Source organism: Rhodamnia argentea, chromosome 3 (genome assembly GCF_020921035.1).
Source record: "Rhodamnia argentea isolate NSW1041297 chromosome 3, ASM2092103v1, whole genome shotgun sequence".
Lineage (NCBI taxonomy): Eukaryota > Viridiplantae > Streptophyta > Magnoliopsida > Myrtales > Myrtaceae > Rhodamnia > Rhodamnia argentea.
In genome coordinates this window covers 29,045,938-29,067,195 of record NC_063152.1, presented here as the reverse complement: position 1 = coordinate 29,067,195, position 21,258 = coordinate 29,045,938, and the positions used below count along the sequence as shown (strand labels likewise).

General features: G+C 39.2%; 1 protein-coding gene across 1 annotated transcript; it reads left to right on the top strand.

Moving 5' to 3' along the window:
* The first annotated feature begins 486 nt into the window (after positions 1-486).
* Positions 487-21,034, top strand: LOC115743020 (probable transcription factor KAN2). Its single transcript, XM_030677610.2, has 6 exons — positions 487-632; positions 854-930; positions 1,803-1,851; positions 1,980-2,124; positions 20,066-20,123; positions 20,622-21,034. Exons 1-6 carry the CDS (start codon positions 509-511, stop codon positions 20,745-20,747), a joined length of 579 nt encoding a protein of 192 aa, XP_030533470.1. The 5' UTR covers positions 487-508; the 3' UTR covers positions 20,748-21,034.
* Positions 21,035-21,258: the final 224 nt, after the last annotated feature.

Here is a 21,258-nt window from a genome sequence, read left to right as displayed (position 1 = left end):
TTTTCTCACTTATACCTCTCACGAAGAAAAATTTACTTCCCTTCCCAAAGCACAGGAAATGGAAAGTAAAAAGGAGAGCAGTAAAAAAAAAATGGAAAAAGAAAGAAAGAATCACTGAGTCCCAAATATTGATAGCTTTTCCCCTCATCTTTTCCTCTCTTTTTTCACCCTCACTACCCTACACCCACGTCCACACAAAAGGCCAAAAAAAAAAAAAAAAAAAAGGAACTCTTTCTCTCCCTTTCTCTCTTTCTTTGATTTTGAAGTGTCATTTTCTCACTTATACCTCTTCACAAAGGAAAACGAGGCCACTCTCTTCATTTCATCTCTCTCTCTCTTTCTCTCTCTCTTTCATCTCCAAGTTCTCTGCAACTACTTCTTCCCCAGTCTCATATTGATCTAACCCCATCCATGAATCCAGCCCTCTCATCCCTCTTCCCAGCTTTAAATTCCTAGACCCAATAGCGGCGGCGGCAACATTTCGAACCTTTGCCATTCGCACGGGCTGATGAGATCGAGGTTCTTATCCCGGTTCCCGGCAAAGCGGAGCATGCGGGCACCGCGAATGCGGTGGACGACCACGCTGCACGCCCGGTTCGTCCATGCGGTGGAGCTGCTCGGCGGCCACGAGAGTAATGCTTCTCATCTTTGTATTCTCTGTGATTCCTCTCTTTCCTATGATGTTTTGGCCTCATCTTCCATCTTTTACAGATTTTTATTCCCTCCTGGAAAAAAAAAATTGGGCTTCATTCTTTAGAAGTTGAAAAAACAGGAAACCAAATGAGTAGAGAATATTTACTTTTTTTTCTGCTTATTCTCTCTCTTTTTCTCTCGTGGGTTTTTTTTTTTTTAGGAGCCACACCAAAGTCCGTCCTTGAGCTAATGGACGTGAAAGATCTAACCTTGGCACATGTTAAGTCTCATTTACAGGTAACAAAAGAACCTCATTTCTATCAAGATCTCTCTCTCTCTCTCTCTAATTAAACGAAAAGCAAGAATATGCAGCCATAAATTTCTGTCTCTCTTGCATCTTGTGCTTTGTCTGAGAAATTGCATGACATTAAGCAGTGATCCAGTTTTGTCTTTCTTATGGTGGTGTTGGCATCAGCACTTGCATTATTTAAGAGAGCTGACATTGTTACGGGAGGTCTGTTTAGTGCATTTGTTTCGGATTCCAAGATTTTCTCAGCTTAAGGCTCTCTCTCTCTCTCTCTCTCTCTCTCTCTCAAGCCCTTTGCACACCCTTTTCTCTACTAGATCTGATGGTCCTGCAAAGAAACTAATCATCAACAGCTTTTCACTCTCAAGAATCAATAACCCAAGTCAAAAAAGAAGCAAAATAACAGTAGAGAGAGAGAGAGAGAGTTGCTGTTTTCGATTTCATGAGAACCAAGTAAAGACAAAAACACGAGGAGTTCAAAGTGGAGTCGGCCAAGCCGAGAGAAGAGCACACTTATGCTGAGTTTTTTTCATTTTTTTTTAAGAAAGTTATGTGGGAAGGAAAAATAGGGAAAACGAAAAAGGAGTAACTACAGAACATCATCATTTCTCAATGATGTAGGTTTCAGACAGGGTTTTCTTCTCAAGTTGGACACACTTGCACAACCCGTGCGCGGGTCTTCATTTGTGTTTTTGCATGAATCTTTGGATATGGAAAGTAATGTTTTTCTGAAGCATCATGCACGCCTATGTTAATCAGTACCTGGTTTAAGCATTGCATAGAACCCCAACTACGACACTTTCTTTTTACGCTTAATGCCGAGTGAAAACTCACTAACAAGTTTACCCCGTGGGATTCGCAGATGTATCAAACCGTGAAGACTACCGATAGAGCAGCAGCTAATTCTTCAGGTAAGAACTAACCAGTTTCCCTTTTCTGGGAAAAAAAAAATGATATGAACCATGTGAGCGATAGAATGTTTCGACATGCGCCGTCATGTACGAGCTTCTTATGCATCTATCTCGACCTTTGTACGCAGGACAAACGGCTGCATTTGATAATGGATCTTCAGGAGAAACTTCTGATGCTTTGGTCATTGAAGTTGCGAACCCGAAAAGGCCGGAACTTGGAAGGCATGATCATCAAGATTCGAGTCACCGTGGTCTCCGGAGCAATTCTTCAAGGTTAGCTCTTATATGTTGGAAAATAATGGAATGTAGTAACAATGTGGTCGGACTTTGAGGCGTGTAATCACTCTCTTTTAGGATCAATTTGCCCCACGAAGTTGCTATAGGTTTCTGGCAAATTCCCTTCAGGATACAACAAAGTCGCGATGAGATTACTAGATAGCAATTCCAAGAAATCTCCAAAAACTCTCTACGAAACAATGAAGATTGGTCGTCTCTCTTTTGAAGGAAAACGAAAGAATGAAAGTTGTTGTCAGAAATTGAACAAAATTGTCATTTATATAATACTAATGGAACACACCTCTTGGTGTCCAAACCGCCCATATACGAACGCACCTATTCATGTCCGAAACATCGCACTTATTCATGTCCGAAACATTACCATTCGGACATGACTGTTCGTGAGTGATAACTATCATTCGAACACAACCGTTCGTAAGTGACAACCGCCATTCGGACGCAACTGTTCATGTCTGAACAGTCATAATTAATAATATAGAATATAAAAAAAAAAAAAATAAATTGATTTCGAAAAATAAAAATTAATGATTAAGATTTATTTCCGTCCGCGGCGCGCAAAGTGCTAAGTGCGTCTAATAATCGCGTCAAAATCGCGCAATCACACGCGCACCCGCACGCGGGTATAGTGGGGTCTAGCCCACTTGCCCATTTCTTTATTCCGAAAGACTATTGTGGCCTTCTAACTAATAAAGAGACTTGCACCCTTCTTTCTATCCCATGTGGGATTGAAAAGGCAGCTTTTTGTTTTAACAAACAAACTTCAACAATCCCCCACTTTGTTTGTAAAACAAATAATTTTTTTTTTTTTAATAATATATATTTTTAAATGTGATACGACCAAAATTTCATGAGATCGGTATACATACATGAAGGTCTCTTTCGAGTTAAACCTTCATTTAGTGCAAGTATCTCAAAGTTCTATCAAAGTCACAAGTAGCTGCTGGCTTTAAACTTGTTACTTTTAGTAATAGTCTGGGACATACTGCACATATATTAACCTCTTGTTTCAACGAGAAGTTTATAATATACTTAGCACTGTTATGGCCTTGTGCTTGTACCTTTTCATGAGCTCTCTAGAAAGCAACCATAACTTTCGTAAGAAGCGGCACCACTTCTAAGCTCATATAGGTGAAGTATCAATCACGTGTTTCTGTTACTAATGAACACGATACATTAATGTATTATACTTCATTAAGAATATAATTCAGCCTCTAAAACGTAATGGACAATACTCGATTTCTCATGTCGGGGCTTATATCAAGTATTATACAATCACTTTCAAGAACTTGTTTTTACCCATTAAACCATATTACTAGTGATGTGCTAGTATTTGGTCGGGTTACCATTATCGATGATTTAATTAAATGGTTTCAACCCCATTTCTTTTGAGCTCATTATTACTACCTCTCTTGGTAGTGCCTTTGTGAAAGGGTCACCGGATTCTTGCTTGACCTTACATAGACAATTGTTATGGTACCATCTTTAATCAATTGTCTTACATACTCATGTCTTAGACTAATATGCCTAGACTTACCATTATAGGTGCTACTATATGCTCTTGCCAAAGTAGCTTGACTATCACAATGGATAGAAATAGGAGGCATTGGACTAAGCCACAATTTGATATCTAACAACAAATTTCTAATCCATTCAGCCTCTTTCCCACCTTTGCTAAAGCTATAAATTCCGATTCCATCGTTGAATGAGATATACAAGTCCTGTTTCTTGCTTGCCCAAGATACAAAGACATTCTCCTAATGTGAAAATCCATCCGGAGGTAGAATGTTTATCTCCTACGCTTGTAATCCAACTAGCATCGGTGTATCCTTCTAGTACAATAGGATAATTATTATAGAACAATCCCAAATTTTTGGTTCTCTTAAGATAGCCAAAAATTCTTGTAACAAAGATTCCAATGTTCTATACTTGGATTACTAGTGTATCTACTCAATTTACACACAAAAAATGCGATGTCGGGTCTAGTACAATGCATCGCATACATTAAAGATCCTATAGCACTCGCATATTCAAGTTGTGCTACTGCCCTACCGGAATTATAATTTAACTTCACATTGGGATCAATTGGAGTACTCGCCACTTTGTAACCAAGATGTTGAAATTTATTTAACATTTTTTCAATGTAATCTCCTTGGCTCAACGAGTAACCCCCACTATGCTTTTTTACTTTGATACCCAATATAGTATCTACTTCACCCAAATCTTTCATTTTAAAATTCGAAGTTAGATACTTTTTAGTCTCATTTACTCCGGTCATATTGGTTCCAAAAATAAGCATATCATCAACGTATAAGCAAACCAAGACTCCATAGTCTTTAGTGAACTTAGAGTAAATACACTTATCAGCACTATTATGTTTGAAACCATTAGACAATATGATCGAATCAAATTTCTCATGCCACCGCTTTGGAGCTTGCTTAAGTCCATAAAGAGATTTAATCAACTTACACACTTTCTTTTCGTTCCTAGGAAGTATAAAACCTTCCGGTTGTTCCATGTAAATTTCTTCATTTAAATCTCCATTTAAGAAAGCAGTTTTGACATCCATTTGATGAACACAAAGATCATAAATGGATGCAAGAGCAAAAAGAATCCGAATAGATGTTATACGTGCTACAGGGGCATAAGTATCAAAATAATCTATTCCTTCTTTTTGTCTATATCCTTTGGCCACCAACCTAGCCTTAAAAGTTTGGACTGTACCATCGTAGTTATATTTTCTCCCGAAAACCCATTTACACCCAATAGGTTTAGATCCTTTTGGCAAATCTGCTAATACCCAAGTATTATTAGACATAATTGAGTCCATTTCATCATCTATAGCTTCTTTCCAAAAGAAGCATCTCTAGAAGACATAGCATCACTAAAACATTTAGGATCGTCTTCTAAATTAAATACTAAAGGGTATTTATTTACCACATTATTATCTCTGTCTCCTTCAACAAGAAAAATATGAGTAATAAAGTCGGGACCTAAATCTTTCAATTTTCTTGGTCTTGTACTTCTCCTTGGTTCAGTCATAATTTTCGAATCCTTTATTTCCTTTTCATGAGAATCTACTTGTATTTCTATAGGCTTTGAATTATTATTCCCACTAATTTCAAAGTCCGTAGAATACTTATTCTCAAAAAACTCAACATCTCTTGATTCCACTATGACATTTGATTCTAAATCAAGAAGCCTATAAGCTTTACTATTTTCAGCATATCCAAGGAAAACACTTTTAATTGCTCTAGGACCAAGCTTTGTTCTCTTAGGGTCTGTACTCTATAATAAGCCAAGCACCCCCACACTTTAAAATATGACAAGTTTGGCTTTCTACCTTTCCACAATTCATATGGACTTACGTTAGTCTTCTTAGATGGTATTCCATTATGAATATGACATGCGGTAAGTAATGCTTCACCCCATAAATTAATTGGTAGCTTTGAGTTAGAAAGCATACAATTAATCATTTCTCCAAGAGATCTATTTTTCCTTTCGAACCAAACCATTCTGCATGTGGAGTGTATGGTGCTGAAGTTTGATGAATAATACCATGTTCTTCACAAAATGATGAAAATTCATTCAAGAAATATTCATCACCTCTATCCGAACGTAGAACTTTAATTTTCTTTTCCAATTGATTTTCTACTTCAACCTTATATTTCTTAAACATGGTAAATGCTTCATCTTTAGATCTTAAGAGATAAACGTACAAATACCTATCATGGTCATCCACAAAGGTAATAAAATACCTTTTACCACCACGAGTTAACATTCCATTGAATTCGCATATATCGCTATGCACCAAATCTAACAAATTCGAATTCCTACTTGTACTCGGAAAAGGTCTCTTCGTTAATTTAGACTCGGCACAAATTTCACATTTATCTAATTCTCCATTAAAATTGATCAAGTCTAATTTTTTCATATTCTTTAAATATCGAAAATTTAAATGCGCTAATCTACTATGCCATAAAATTGAAGAGTCAACAAGATAAACAGAAGATTCAATCTTATTATTGATACTTAGTTGATACATGCCATCATTGGCATAACCCTTTCCCACAAATATTCCATTCTTCGACAAGATAACCTTGTCGGATTCAAACAAGACCAAATCCCCTTTTACATAACAAATCAACGGAAATTAAATTCTTCCTAATCTCGGGTACATACAATACATTCGAAGGGTAACTTTCTTTCCCGAAGTGAAGTCTAACTCCACGGAGCCTTGGCCTTCGATTTTTGCAACACTGGTGTTTGCCATTTGGACCTCTCGATAGTTAATGTCAACAACCTCTTGAAAGTTCTTGATCATGGACTTATCCTTGCACACGTGGATTGTTGCTCTGGAATCCAACCACCAACCCGATTGAACAGAAGTACCGTTGATTTCGTGTCATCGTGGCCACAATACCATCAAGTTTCTCGAAAATTTCCAAGTTTGAAAACTTATGTGTAACCATGGCCACATAGTTTTCTTCAACAAGCATTGGTATCCGCCTTCACAATTGGCATTGGTGTATTCTTCTCCTTGGAAGTATTGTTCTTGCGATGCCTACAAGTCCCTTGCAAAATGGCCCACTTTGCCGCAAACGAAACAGCCCCCTTTCTTTTTCTTTTGTGCCTTCTTAAAATTCTGCTCTCTCTTGCGTTTCAAATTTGGGTTAATTTTGGACTGAAATCCATCACCCGTCAGGACATTCACTTTAGTTTCGTATAGTCCAGAATTTTCACGCAAGCGTGACTCTTCTTCAATGCGAAGATGTTTCTGGAGTTGAACCAAAGTTATGTCCTCTGTCCCGTGCATAAGCCTTTTCCCATAGTCCTTCCAACTTGAAGGCAATTTGGCAATGATTGCTCCAACTTGAAATGCTTCTGGTATGTCGATTTTGAGAGCACGAATTTTGTTCACTAGAACTTGTAGTTCGTGGACTTGCTCCAGAAGGGGTTTAGCATCAATGAATTTGAAATCGAAATATTTAGCAATCGGATATTTGTTAGTACCTTGTTCCTCTCGCTCTCGTACTTGAATTCGAGTGCATTCCAGATTTCCCTAGCCGACTTCATTTACGTGAACAAGTCATACGGTCGGTCGGACAGCGTATTGAGAATGTGCCCGCGACAAAGTAGTTCGTCTTCATCACGTTTCTTCTTTGCCTTATTCACCCTCTCAATTTCTTCAAAGATTTGGTTCTTGCCCTTCAGTGGTAGGAATAGGATCTTCAATGGGCGCCAAATTCGGGTCCAGAATATATGATATCTTCAAAGCCGTAAGCGAAAACATCACTTTGTCCTTCCAACGTGAGAAGTTGTTGCCGTCGAACCGATCTAACTTGACCATATCCCGATTCATCACTTTGATGGTTTCCGACTCCATTGTTGCGCAAAATTGATCCTAAAAATTGTTGGAAAATAATGGAATGTAGTAACAATGTGGTCGGACTTTGAGGCGTGTAATCACTCTCTTTTAGGATCAATTTGCCCCACGAAGTTGCTATAGGTTTCTGGCAAATTCCCTTCAGGATACAACAAAGTCGCGATGAGATTACTAGATAGCAATTCCAAGAAATCTCCAAAAACTCTCTACGAAACAATGAAGATTGGCAGTCTCTCTTTTGAAGGAAAACGAAAGAATGAAAGTTGTTGTCAGAAATTGAATTGAATTGTCATTTATATAATACTAATGGAACACACCTCTTGGTGTCCAAACCGCCCATATACGAACGCACCTATTCATGTCCGAAACATCGCACTTATTCATGTCCGAAACATTACCATTCGGACATGACTGTTCGTGAGTGATAACTATCATTCGAACACAACCGTTCGTAAGTGACAACCGCCATTCGGACGCAACTGTTCATGTCCGAACAGTCATAATTAATAATATAGAATATAAAAAAAAAAAAAATAAATTGATTTCGAAAAATAAAAATTAATGATTAAGATTTATTTCCGTCCGCGGCGCGCAAAGTGCTAAGTGCGTCTAATAATCGCGTCAAAATCGCGCAATCACACGCGCACCCGCACGCGGGTATAGTGGGGTCTAGCCCACTTGCCCATTTCTTTATTCCGAAAGACTATTGTGGCCTTCTAACTAATAAAGAGACTTGCACCCTTCTTTCTATCCCATGTGGGATTGAAAAGGCAGCTTTTTGTTTTAACAAACAAACTTCAACATTATATGCGATCCGCCCCCTTTTTTTTCTCTCCCCATTTCATTTGTGTTCTCCCGTGAAATATTAATGCCATGCACACGAACCGAAAGTATTTATGCTTGATCTCCGTTCATTCATGAAGTGAAAAGCTCTCATGAGTATCTAGCAAAACGATTCCTCGAGCCGTCCCTTGCTTCCAAACTACTAAAACAACTATTGTTAAAATTTCGACATTCATTCATGTCCGGAAATGTGAATTACACTAGCAACATTTTTGCTGTACTTTCATTCCTATGATTTTTGAGCTCGCATATTGTCGTAGATATTCTTATAATTTGTGATATTAATTTCCTCAAAGCTACCCCGTACCAAGTCATTGTTACGTCCGATCCTGCTATACCTAATTAATCTCATATCCGTCTAACCCCGCTATTCAAAGCAACTCCTTGCCAAGTCATTCAAATCTTTGAGCTCTATATCCATAGAATGTATCACATACCACCGACCGTCATTATACTCTAGAGAAATCATACATGTTCAAATGAGAAATTCCCGAGTTTTGTAGCAAGATTTAGAGCAATGTCTTAGATTTAAAAAAAAAATGCAAGGCATTAACATTCTCCGTCTCTTTGTCGGTGATGTTTGGGGCCGCGTCCGGACCTCACAAAACACTCGATTCATCCCACAATCACCTGGCCATGGACGATTTAGGATATTTTGGTCGACGGCTTTTAAAAAATGACGATTTTGCCTTTCCGGAAAATTATCTTCCAAAAAAATTGTAAAAAATTTCAAAAATTAGTAAATGGCCACAATCAACCGTCCATGAACGATTCAGAGTATTTTGGCCGATGACTTTTAAAAAATGACGATTTTCCCCTTCTAGCAAATTGTCTTTCAAAAAAATTGTACAAAATTTCAAAAATTAGGAAATGGCCACAATCAACAGGCCATGGACGATTCATGGTATTTTAGCCGAGGACTTTTAAAAAATGACGATTTTGCCCAACTGCCGAGTGGGCCCCCGCTCGACACCCCGTCGGGCCGCAAGCCAACCCCAACCACACCCCACCCCGGCTTTTTGTTTTGCTCGGAGTTTTTAAAAAAAATCATAAATTTTTTACGTTTTTAATAATAATTATTTTATTTATAATTTTTTTCTTTTGAAGTTTATTTTATTAATGCAATTAATTAAGAATATTCATAAAATGAAAGCGCCGAGATATATGAAAAACATGTAATTTTCATAATAGATAACAATCGTTAATCGTAATTACATCTACTAACGATGTCGTCTTCCTACATGACCTCCTGTTCCGCAATGAGATTCTATTTGGTGCTCGGCGGATCTAGTATTGTACCGATGAAGAGGAGGCCGAGGAGGAGCATCCGACCGAGGAGGATGTGTAGATGATGAAGACATATCTTGTAAAAATATGCCATGCCCGGACGATACATATCCTTATGTAAAGAAGCCCGAATAAAAAGGAGGGAAATCGGATCCATACGAAGTAGGAGAAGGAGCTGGAGTCTCAGGGTCAAGAAATGCAAAAATAGATCCATCGATAAATGGGGCAACAAAATGGGCGAATCCCGCATCGAAACCTATCTGGCCTAATCTTGGAGTGAAACCCGGAGCGAAATCAGTCATATGATACTCGAAGGTGTAAGGGACGGCATTGCCAATTACATGAGCTCGAGGAGTCCTCCCGGTAGGCCGAGCAGGCTCGGGTGGATCGCCATCGTGAGGGCCAACGGATCCTGCTGTAGTTGCTGGTTGAGGTGGTTGCATCATTGTTAGCCGCCTCTCCTCATGTTTGGCATATAACATTGCCCTAGCTATCCTCCTCATATCTGCCCAAGCTTAACGAGATGGACGTGAATTTGTTATACGTAAGATTTGTTCCACGCCATCACCCCCGTAATGATATCACAAGTAACAAATATTATTAAATTACAATAATTTATGTTACTAAAATATAATTAATGAATTAAATTGAAAGTATTTGCACGAACCGTTGAACCCATTGCGGCTCCCGTAATAGAAATTCACTTTCGTGTATGTCTACTGAACCACTCCATATATTGTGAATGAAAGTGAAGTTCCTCCGTTGCGGGATTAGCATAGACTATATATTCGGTACGTCTGTCCCACATAGCGATCCATCGTCCGTGCTTAACAGCTCAATCTTTCCCGGGTGGCCTATTGTCAATATCATGCAAGGCTTTGTGATCGCCAGGAGGAGTAGGTATTGGGCGATGCATACCAAACTAGCGAAGTACTCGGCCTGGATAATGCTACTCAACTATCCGAAAACGGATGAGTGGGACACGAGCTCTCTAAATATCTTATCCCCGCAACCCGATGTACGGTACATTCTCCAGAATATCGTTGTCGTAGGGCTCCCAAGTAATCGTTATTGTAATAAAACATATCAAATTAAATGAAGAATTAATTTAAAAGCTAACATTATATTAAACTTATTAGTTGCTATCATTACTTACATTTTCGGATGTCAATCTATCAAGTTGATAGCACAAATATACCAACGTATGCGTGGGGATCTCCATTGTGCTTCGACCTTGACTCCAGCCGCATAAACAAAAAACATTCAATTTTCATATATTATACGCACTGGAAAGAATTAATGACGCACGAACCGAAAATGTAATAGATCACATACCGACTACCGAAAGGTGCATATACTAAAGGAACATCAACCATCGGAGATGGGGAGACACATCCGAAGCGCTCCCACGCCCAAATCTGCAGTATATGTAAGGCATCGCCCATTTGCTTCGCTTCCGGATCGGTAGCACGACATAACTTTTGGTACAACCATGCAAGTGCTTCTGAACCCCAACTATACTGCGTAGAGACGTTGAGGTTCGCCAGTAATGAAAGAAACAACAAACTAACTCGGGCACTCGATTTGTCCGCGAAAATAGATCCTCCTAACAAACGGAGAATGAAAGCCCGTGCATTGTGCACTATGGTGACGTCATCGGCTTCGCCAGGAAGATCTTCAAAGCGTTGCCTCAACCAGCTCAAACTTATTTGTGTGCCACGCAACCGGGTTGGATTGGCACCGAGTAGATCATCACGGATAGTGGCCCAATTCACAATACTAGGGCCGATATCTGCACGTCCATCTATAGAAAGCCCCGTAAGCACTACAATATCCTGCAGCGTGATAGTGCATTCACCTTCCTGCATATGGAAGGTGTGGGTCTCGGACCTCCACCGCTCGACCAATGCAGTAATTAAATGATAATCAAGCTGCACAAATCCCATCAAATAAACGCCATAAAATCCCGAAGCTTGCAGATACGGGACTATGCGCGGATCAAGTTCACCTATGTGTAGCATCGCTCGCCGACATCTAAGGGCTTCTGTCGGATGTATCTGTGAAATATAACATGAACAGTTAGTGGCAATTTTTATAATGTTGTTACAAAGGACAGATCAACCGAAAATTCTTGAGTTACTTTAGCATCCCATATAGCCTGAGATTTATGTCGGGCTTGCCCGATAAGTAGTGAACCATCCTCTAGGCCCTACTGAATGTAAGTACTATGTGCCATATCTACACAATTGTGATATTATAATATTACAACGAATTCTCATATGTATGGATAACATAAAACGGATAAACTGACTAAATATCGTACAATTATGATATTATAATATTACAAAAAATTCAAATATGCAATGTAAAAATTCAGAAAAAATGAACTTCATAAATATCAATCCAATAATTATATTATAACATTGCAAAAAATTCATGTAACTAATTTACATAATTAATGCAAGTATGATCTACTCTCGGGCCGATCTGTGTACACAAGTTTTCTTGTTGTGCCCCGATTTTCCACAGTGTGTGCAATGATTTCGCGAAGTGCTACTGTTCGGGCTTCTCCGGTCCATCTCATTCCCGATCCGTGATGCACGGAGCTTTCTTTTCTTCCGAATACGACTCGGGTCCGGCACTAATGGCGGCTCGTCGGGTTCAAGCCGGTAATCAAGATGCCCCAACGAATTAAACATATATTAATAGCACTGAAAGGTTTTATCTAACGTATATCATTCATCTACGTATGATTCGTAATCAATGTCATACGTTTCACATGCTACAATTACGTGTGAACATAGGACTTTGAGCTCTTGAAATTTCTCACAAATGCACGTTCACAAGTCTAAGCGCACTATGTGTTTGTGGCCCCCTGAACCCCCGGATCTGTCACGTCCGGTTGTCACTTCGAAAACCTCGCTATCGTAGTCGAAACATGTAACCGCATGCCTATTTGCTTTTTGACCGTTGTGCTCGAGCATGACACCCGCAAATTGTATATATTTCTACCGATTGGTCGCCGCCCAACCATATATCAAAATCAAGTCACCGATGGCGGAGATTCAAGACAAGCTACACTGCGAACCTACTTACCGTAAAACCCGAAAGGCCAAACAAATGGCGATTGCCGGACAATTTGAAGATTGAGAATTGTCATACGATAGGTTGAGGACGTGGATGATCGAAATGGAGAGTCGAAATCCAAGTTCGCATTTTGTGATCGATGATCATATCAACCTAGATCGAGGCTACACGATTTTCAATCGGATGTTTTGGACTTTCAAACAGACGATTGAAGGTTTCACAAGTTGTCGATCTGTGATATTTGTTGATGGTAGATTTTTGTACGGAAAATACCAAGGAACCCTCCTTTGTACGGCCTCACTTGATGGATATAATCATAATTTCCCGCTGGCATTTGCTGTAGTCCATCGGGAAAATGTTGACAATTGGACTTAGTTTATGAATCAGTTGCGGAGATATGTCACTAGGAGAGATGATATTTGTGTAATATCATACAGACATATCGGGATTCAACGAGCAATGAAGACAATACGGTGGCGTCCTCCACATGGCCACCATAGATATTGCATTCGGCACGTTGCCAAGAACTACAATAAACAATTCAAAAATGCTCAAGGCAAAAGACTTGTTCGGATGGCGGGTAAATTATCAAATTTGTAAATTTCAGGAAAATACGTGTGCAAAAATTTGAGTACGAAGTATTAATTAATGTTGTAATGTATAGCTTACGCGAACTAACGGCGGAAGTTCGACTAAATCATGAGCCAAATTAGGAGGTTTGATCCAACCACGGCTACATGGTGCGATCAGATTCAAGAGAAAAATGGACAAAGGCTTATGATGAAGGGAGGAGATATGGATCGATGACGACAAATTTAGTTGAATTAGTCAACGGGATGCAGAAGGGTTTCCGTGGTCCGTCAATAGCGACCATGGTTGACAAGATATTCTATCGGTTGGTGCACTATTTTGATACGAGAAGAACAATGTACGGGGTGTAGAAAGACAATCAATGAAAATATATGCAATTTGCGGGTGCCACGCTCGAGCACAACAATCAAAAAGCAAATAGGCATGCGATCACATGTTTCGACTACGATAGCGGGATTTTCGAAGTGACAACCGGACGTGACGGATCCGGGGGTTCAGAGGGCCATAAACACTTAGTGCGCCTAGACTTACAAACATGCACATGTGAAAAATTTCAAGGGCTGAAAATCTCATGTTCACACGTAATTGCAGCATGTCAAGCGTATGGCATTGATTACGAACCGTACGCAGATGAATGATATACGTTAGATAAAACCTTTCGGTGCTATCGGTATATGTTTAATCCGTTGGGGCATCTTGATTACCAACTTGAATCTTACGAGCCGTCATTAGTGCCGGACCCGAGTCGTATTCGGAAGAAAGAAAGGCATCGTGCATCACGGATCCGAAATGAGATGGACTGGAGAATCCCAAGCAGTAGCACTTCACGAAATCATTGCACACACTGTGGAAAATCAAGGCACAACAGGAAAACTTGTGCACACAGATCTGCCGGAGAGTAAATCATACTTGCGTTAATTATGTAAATTAGTTTCATGAATTTTTTTTAATGTTATAATATTATTATTGGATTGATATTTATGAAGTTCATTTTTCCCTGGTTTTTACATTACATATTTGAATTTTTTATAATATTATAATATCACAATTGCACGATATTTATTCGGTTTATCTATTCCATGTTATCCATACATAGGAGAATTTGTTATAATGTTATAATATCGCAATTGTATAGATATGGCACAGAGTACTTACATTCAGCCAGGCTTAGAGGATGGTTCACTACTTATCGGGCAAGCCCAACATAAATCTCATGCTATATGGGATGCTAAAGTAATCGAAGAATTTTCGGTTGATCCGTCCTTTGTAACAACATTATAAAAATTGACACTAACTGTTCATGTTACATTTCATAAATATATCCGACGTAAGCCCTTAGATGTCGGCGAGCGATGTTACACATAGGTGAACTTGATTCGCGCATAGTCCCGTATCCGCAATCTTCGAGATTTTATGGCGTTTATTTGATAAGATTCGTGCGGCTTGATTGGCATTTAATTGCTGGATTGATCGAGCGGTGGAGGTCCGAGACTCACATCTTCCATATGCTGGAAGGTGAATGCACTATCACGCTGCAGGATATTACAGTGCTTACGGGGTTTTCTATATATGGACGTACGCCATCGGGCCCAAGTATTGTGAATTTGGCCATTGTATGTGATGATCTACTCGGTGTTCACCCGGCCTAGTTGCGTGGCACACAGATAAGTTTGAGTTGGTTGAGACAACGCTTTGAAGATCTTCCGGCGTAAGCCGATGACGTCACCATAATGCAGCATGCATGTGCTTTCATTCTCCGTCTACTAGAAGGATCTATTTTTGCAGACAAATCGGGTGCTCGAGTTAGTTTGTTATTTTTTCCATTACTGGCGAACTTCAACGTCCCTACGCAAGATAATTGGGGTTTAGCAGCACTTGCATGGTTGTATCGGGAGTTATGTCGTACTACCGACCCGGAAGCGAAGCAAATGGGCGGTACCTTACATATACTGCAGATTTGTGCATGGGAGCACTTTAGATGTGTCTTCTCATCCCCGACGGTTAATATTCCTTTAGTACGTGCACCTTTCGGTAGTCGGTATGTGATCTATTGCATTTTCGGTTCGTGCGCCATTAATTTTTTCCAGTGCGTATAATATATGAAAATTGAATGTTTTTTGTTTATGCGCTTAGAGTCAAGGTCGAAGCACAACGAAGATCCTCACGCATACGTTGGTACATCCGCACTACCAACTTGATAGATTGACATCCGAAGATGTAAGTAATAATAGCAACGAATGTGTTTAACATAATGTTAGCATTTAAATTAATTCTTCATTTAATTTGATATGTTTTATTACGATAATAGATTACTTAGGAGCCCTACGGTGGTGACATTCTAGAGATTGTACCGTAGTAACGCTTGCGGGGACAAGATATTTAGAGGGCTCCTGTCTCATTCATCCGTTTCTGGATAGTTGAGTGACATTATCCGGATCGAGTACTTCGTCGCTTTGGTATACAAAGGCTAATACCTACTCTTCCCGGCGATCACAAAACCTTACACGATATTGACAATAGGCCACCAAGGAAGGATTGGGTAACTAAGCACGGACGATGAATCGCTATATGGGACAAGCGTACCGAATATATAGTCCATGTTGATCCTGTAACGGAGGAACTTCACTTTCATTCAGAATATATGGAGTGGTTCCGTAGACATACACGGAAGTGGATTTGTATTACGGGAACTGCAATGGGTTCAACGGTTCGTGCAAATACTTTCAATTTAATTCATTAATTATATTTTAGTAACATAAGTTATTGTAATTTGATAACATTTGTTACTTGTAATATCATTACCAAGGTGATGGATGAAACAAATCTTACGTATAACAAATTTACGTCCATCTCGTCGGGCTTGGATATATGTGGGAAGGATAGTTAGGGCAATGCTATACGCCCAGCATGAGGAGAGGCGGCTAACAATGATGCCACCACCCCAACCAAGAACTACAGCAAGACTTGTTGGCCCTCATGATAACGATCCACCTAAGCCTGTTTAACCGACTCGGAGGACTCATCGAGCTCATGTAGTTGGCAATGTCGTCCCTTATATGACAGATTTCGCTCCGAATTTTACTCCAGGATTAGGCCGGACAAGTTTCTATGCGGGATTCGCCCATTTTGCCCCCCATTTATCGAGGGATCTACTTTTGCATTTCCCGACCCGCAGACTCTAGCTCCTTCTCCCGCTTTGTATGGATCCGATTTCCCTCCTTTTTATTCGAGCTTCTCTACATAAGGATATGTATCGTCTAGGCATGACATATTTTCACAAGATATGCCTTCATCATCTACACATCCTCCTCGGCCTCCTCCTCATCGATACAATACTAGACCCGTTGAGCACCGAAGAGAACCTCGTTACGAAACAAGAAGTCATGTAGGAAGACGACATCGTTAGTTGATGTAATTGTGATTAACGATTGTTATCTATTATGAAAATTACATGTTTTTCATATATCTCAGAACTTCCATTTTATGAATATCCTTAATTAATTACATTAATAAAATAAACTTCAAAAGAAAAAAATTATAAATAAAATAATTATTATTAAAAATATAAAAAAAATTATGATTTTTTTTTTAAAAACGCCGAGCGAAACAAAAGGTCGGGGTGGGGTGGGGTTGGGGTTGGCTTGTGGCTCGACAGGGTGTCGAGCGGGGGCCCGCTTGGCAGTTGAACAAAATCGTCATTTTTTAAAAGTCGTCGACCAAAATACCCCAAATCGTTTATGGCCGATTGATTGTGGTCATTTACTAATTTTTGAGATTCTTTACAATTTTTTTTCGAGACAATTTGCCGGAAGGGCAAAATCGTCATTTTTTAAAAGTCGTCGGCCAAAATACCCTGAATAGTCCATGATCAGTTGATTGTGGTCATTTCCTAATTTTTGAGATTCTTTACAATTTTTTTGCGAGACAATTTGCCGGAAGGGCAAAATCGTCATTTTTTAAAAGTCGTCGGCCAAAATACCCCGAATAGTCCATGATCGCTTGATTGTGGTCATTTCCTAATTTTTGAGATTCTTTACAATTTTTTTAGGAGACAATTTGCCGGAAGGATAAAATCGTCATTTTTTAAAAGTCATCGATCAAAATACTCTGAATCATCCATGGCTAGTTGATTGTGGCTATTTCGTAATTTTTGAAATCTTTTACAATTTTTTTGGGAGACAATTTGCCGAAAGGGCAAAATCGTCATTTTTTTAAAGTCGTCCGCAAAAATACCACGAATCGTCCATGGCCAATTGATTGTGGCCATTTCCTAATTTTTGACATTTTTTACAATTTTATTGGTAGACAATTTGCCATAAGGGAAAAATCGTCATTTTTTAAAAGTCGTCGGCCAAAATACCATGAATTGTCCATGGCCAGTTGATTGTGGTGATTTACTAATTTTTTAGATTTTTTACAATTTTTTTGGGAGACAATTTGCCGGAAGGGCAAAATCATCTTTTTTTAAAAATCGTAGGCCAAAATACCCAGAATCGTCCATGGCCGGTTGATTGTGGCCATTTACCAATTTTTGAAAATTTTTACAATTTGTCAGAAGGGAAAAATCGTCATTTTTTAAAAGTCGTCGACCAAAATACCCTGAATCATCTATGACCAAATGATTGTGGTCATTTCCTAATTTTTGGGATTTTTTACAATTTTTTTGAGAGACAATTTGTCAGAAGGACAAAATTGTCCTTTTTTCAAAGTCACCGGCTAAAATACCCTGGAACGTCCATGGCCAGTAGATTGTGGCCATTTATTAATTTTTGGGATTTTTAACAATTTTTTTGGGAGACAATTTGCCAGAGGGCAAAATCGTCATTTTTTAAAAGTCATCGGGCAAAATACCCCGAATCGTCCATGCCTAGTTAATTGTGGCTATTTACTAATTTTTGAAATTTTTTACAATTTTTTTGGGAGATAGTTTGTCAGAAGGGCAAGATCGTCATTTTTTAAAAGTCGTCGACCAAAATACCCCGAATCGTCCATGGCCAGTGATTGTGACCATTTACTAATTTTTGTGATTTTTTACAATTTTTTTGGGAGACAATTTGCCAGAAGGGCAAAATCGTCATTTTTAAAAGTCGTCGGCCAAAATACCCCGAATCGTCCATGACCAGTTGATTGTGGCCATATACTAATTTTTGGGATTTTTTATAATTTTTTTGGGAGGCAATTTGCCAAAAGGGCAAAACCGTCATTTTTTCAAAGTCGTCGGCCAAAGTACCCTGAATCATCCATGGCAAGTTAATTGTGGTCATTTCCTAATTTTTGAGATTTTTTTAAATTTTTTTGGGAGACAATTTGCCAAAAGGACAAAATCGTCATTTTTAAAAGTCGTCGGCTAAAATACCCTGAATCATTCATGGCCAGTTAGTTGTGATTATTTCTTAATTTTTAAGATTTTTTACAATTTTTTTGGGAGACGATTTGTCGAAAGGACAAAATCGACGGGGCGGGGTTGGGGGTGGTAGGGATGAGCGGCCCACCCGCTCGGCAGCCTAATCGCCGAGTGGGTCCCGCTCGGCACCAAGACTGCCGAGCCGACCCCAAATGGATAAATATTTTTTTTATATCTAATTTGGAAAATAATTTTTTATTTTTTTTGCGTAATTTGAAAAAAAGGCGTGCAGCGTCAGAGGCCTCTAATGGAAGGCTCCAAGATTGTCGTCTTTAAAACTCTAACCTATGACCATGCTTCCTGTCTTGTTGGTTCTTAACCATTTTTCAACATCCCATTACGGTTAAGGCCCTCTGTATACTTCATCCCTAGAACCTTCATCTCTAACAGCACTGTCGGAATGGCCAACCAGCAAATTAAAACCGTCAGGGTCTAGCATAATCCATAGATTAGCCTCTATAAATACTTGTATTATGGCGGTGCGAGCATGCCCCAACGGAAAACTTGATCAACAATGTTTTGGCAAGTTCCAAGCATCGCAATTGACTATAGAAACTACATGTAACCCGATTGATACTTCAATACTCACATTCGGCGTGTATTGCCAGGTGGATTCTTCGTGTATTCTGCCTTTGTTCTTAGCTGAGTGTACATTAAGGGTCTCTAATTTCCTGTAACATATGTACACGTACGCCATCTGAATAATGCACATGTAAAGTATGTGGCTTTTACAAGAGGTAACAAAAAGAGGAACGAATAATTTGTCCCTGCTTTTCTCTCCACCCGTCTGTCCGAGACAAAAGAGTGAAACCTTCATAATGGTTTCACGACCAAACGTATTACAAAATTCTTTTCGTCCCAAGACATGGAAAATCCACCTTAAAATCAGAGATATCTTCATCTTTGGATTTCGTGGGCTCTCCTCCTAAAGTCTCTTTCTTTCTTTCTTTCTTCACTTTCTTTAAGTGGGACCTAAAAGTTTAGAAAACTTAATCCCAAAGTTAAATCAAATCCTCCATTAATGGACCCCCTTCGAAGAAAAAACTCTTCTGCCACTCGCTAAAGCTGATATTCTTTACCTTGCTTCTTGTTGTGTTTTGATGGGTAATGGGATATCACGTGGTGAGGGTCTCGACTTTCGGCTTTATTACAACGTATGCAGTTCGCAAAAGCGAGGACTGTGTAAAGAAGAGACAACAAAAAAGACAGCTTTCTTTATCCCCATCTTTTGTTTTTTCCCCCTTCCCTCTGCATGGCTTCCACTGACAACTAGGGATATATTCTCTTTGAAAAAACCTACATTTCCTTTTGGTTGGTTTCAGGGAAGCTTGGTTGCATGGCAAGCCAAAGGATTCTGGAGGAAGCACTCCATCTGTTGAGGTATTTATATGAAGGAAGCCCTAAACACAAGCAGTTTTTAAGTTTCTTTTCCCTGGAAGTTTCCGCGATTATCGGAGCTATGTCGAACCTCTGTAGGTGTCTACATCCCAGATTTCATTGAGTGAAATTATGTACTATAGAAGTTGGAACATCTCTAGATTGCTTGATACGGTGAATTATAGCATGCTACATGCCGAATTTTTCACTTTTTTTTTCTTGAAATTTCTGAATCCTACATACTTTAGTTAGAAGTGTTTAAGCTCCTGGACTAATGCCATCCATTGATTACCCGAAAAACTTTGAAAAAAGAAGAAGAAGAAGACAACTTTAATTTCTTTCACCATGGTCAAGAAATGAAAGTACCCCCATTGGATAATTTATTTATGGGGGAAGGAAAAAGCTGACCTCGTCGTAATGTTTCAGTTTCTTAATCTTTCCAGAGTCAATGCTAGTGCCTGTCTCTTATTCTATTGCCTCTCTCTTTTTTTGCTGTAGCAGAAGGACATGGATCCAAAGCTCTCAACCTACGAGAGGACATCAGAAATCAGTTCACCGCCGGTCATTCTCGCAGGCACAAGTCCCATGACGCTAAACCTGGAATTCACTTTGGGAAGGCCGCATTAATTATTTGTATAATCTTTTTTTCCTACTGATTTTGAGAGACCATTAATTGTAGCTTATTAGAATCAGCTGATGAACAAAAAAGAATCAGGTTCTTCCTGCTGAGAAAATCAGAGGCGAGAAAGTGAGAGAAAAACAAAAGGAAAGGGAAGAGAGAGAGAGAGAGAGAGAGAGAGCTGAAGAAAGACAAGGAGACAAGAAAGACAGAAAGCAACAAAAGTAGAGACTGAGTTGGAGAAGGGAAGGAAAGGAAAAGCGTCCTTGTCAAGCTGCATCTGAGAGAGACTCGAAATCCGACGTTGTAGAAACAATATTGTAATTCCTCCGTAAATGTGATCCATGATGATGTTGATGTTGTTTGTTCTTCCAATCAGAGAAAGTGAGTGAGAGAGAGAGAATGAAAACTTTTCCTTTTCTTGCAACTTTACTGGGGCATCATTACATTTGGTAACACGGAGTTCTTCATCGTTTATTCATATTATTAACAAAAGGTCCATGGCTAGGCCACTGTCGC

Coding starts and splice junctions, on each gene's coding strand:
- LOC115743020 (XM_030677610.2), top strand. CDS start 509: ATGAGATCGAGGTTCTTATCCCGGTTCCCGGCAAAGCGGAGCATGCGG. Junction 931..1,802: donor ATGTTAAGTCTCATTTACAG/GTAACAAAAGAA, acceptor TGGGATTCGCAG/ATGTATCAAACCGTGAAGAC. Junction 1,852..1,979: donor AGCAGCAGCTAATTCTTCAG/GTAAGAACTAAC, acceptor CTTTGTACGCAG/GACAAACGGCTGCATTTGAT.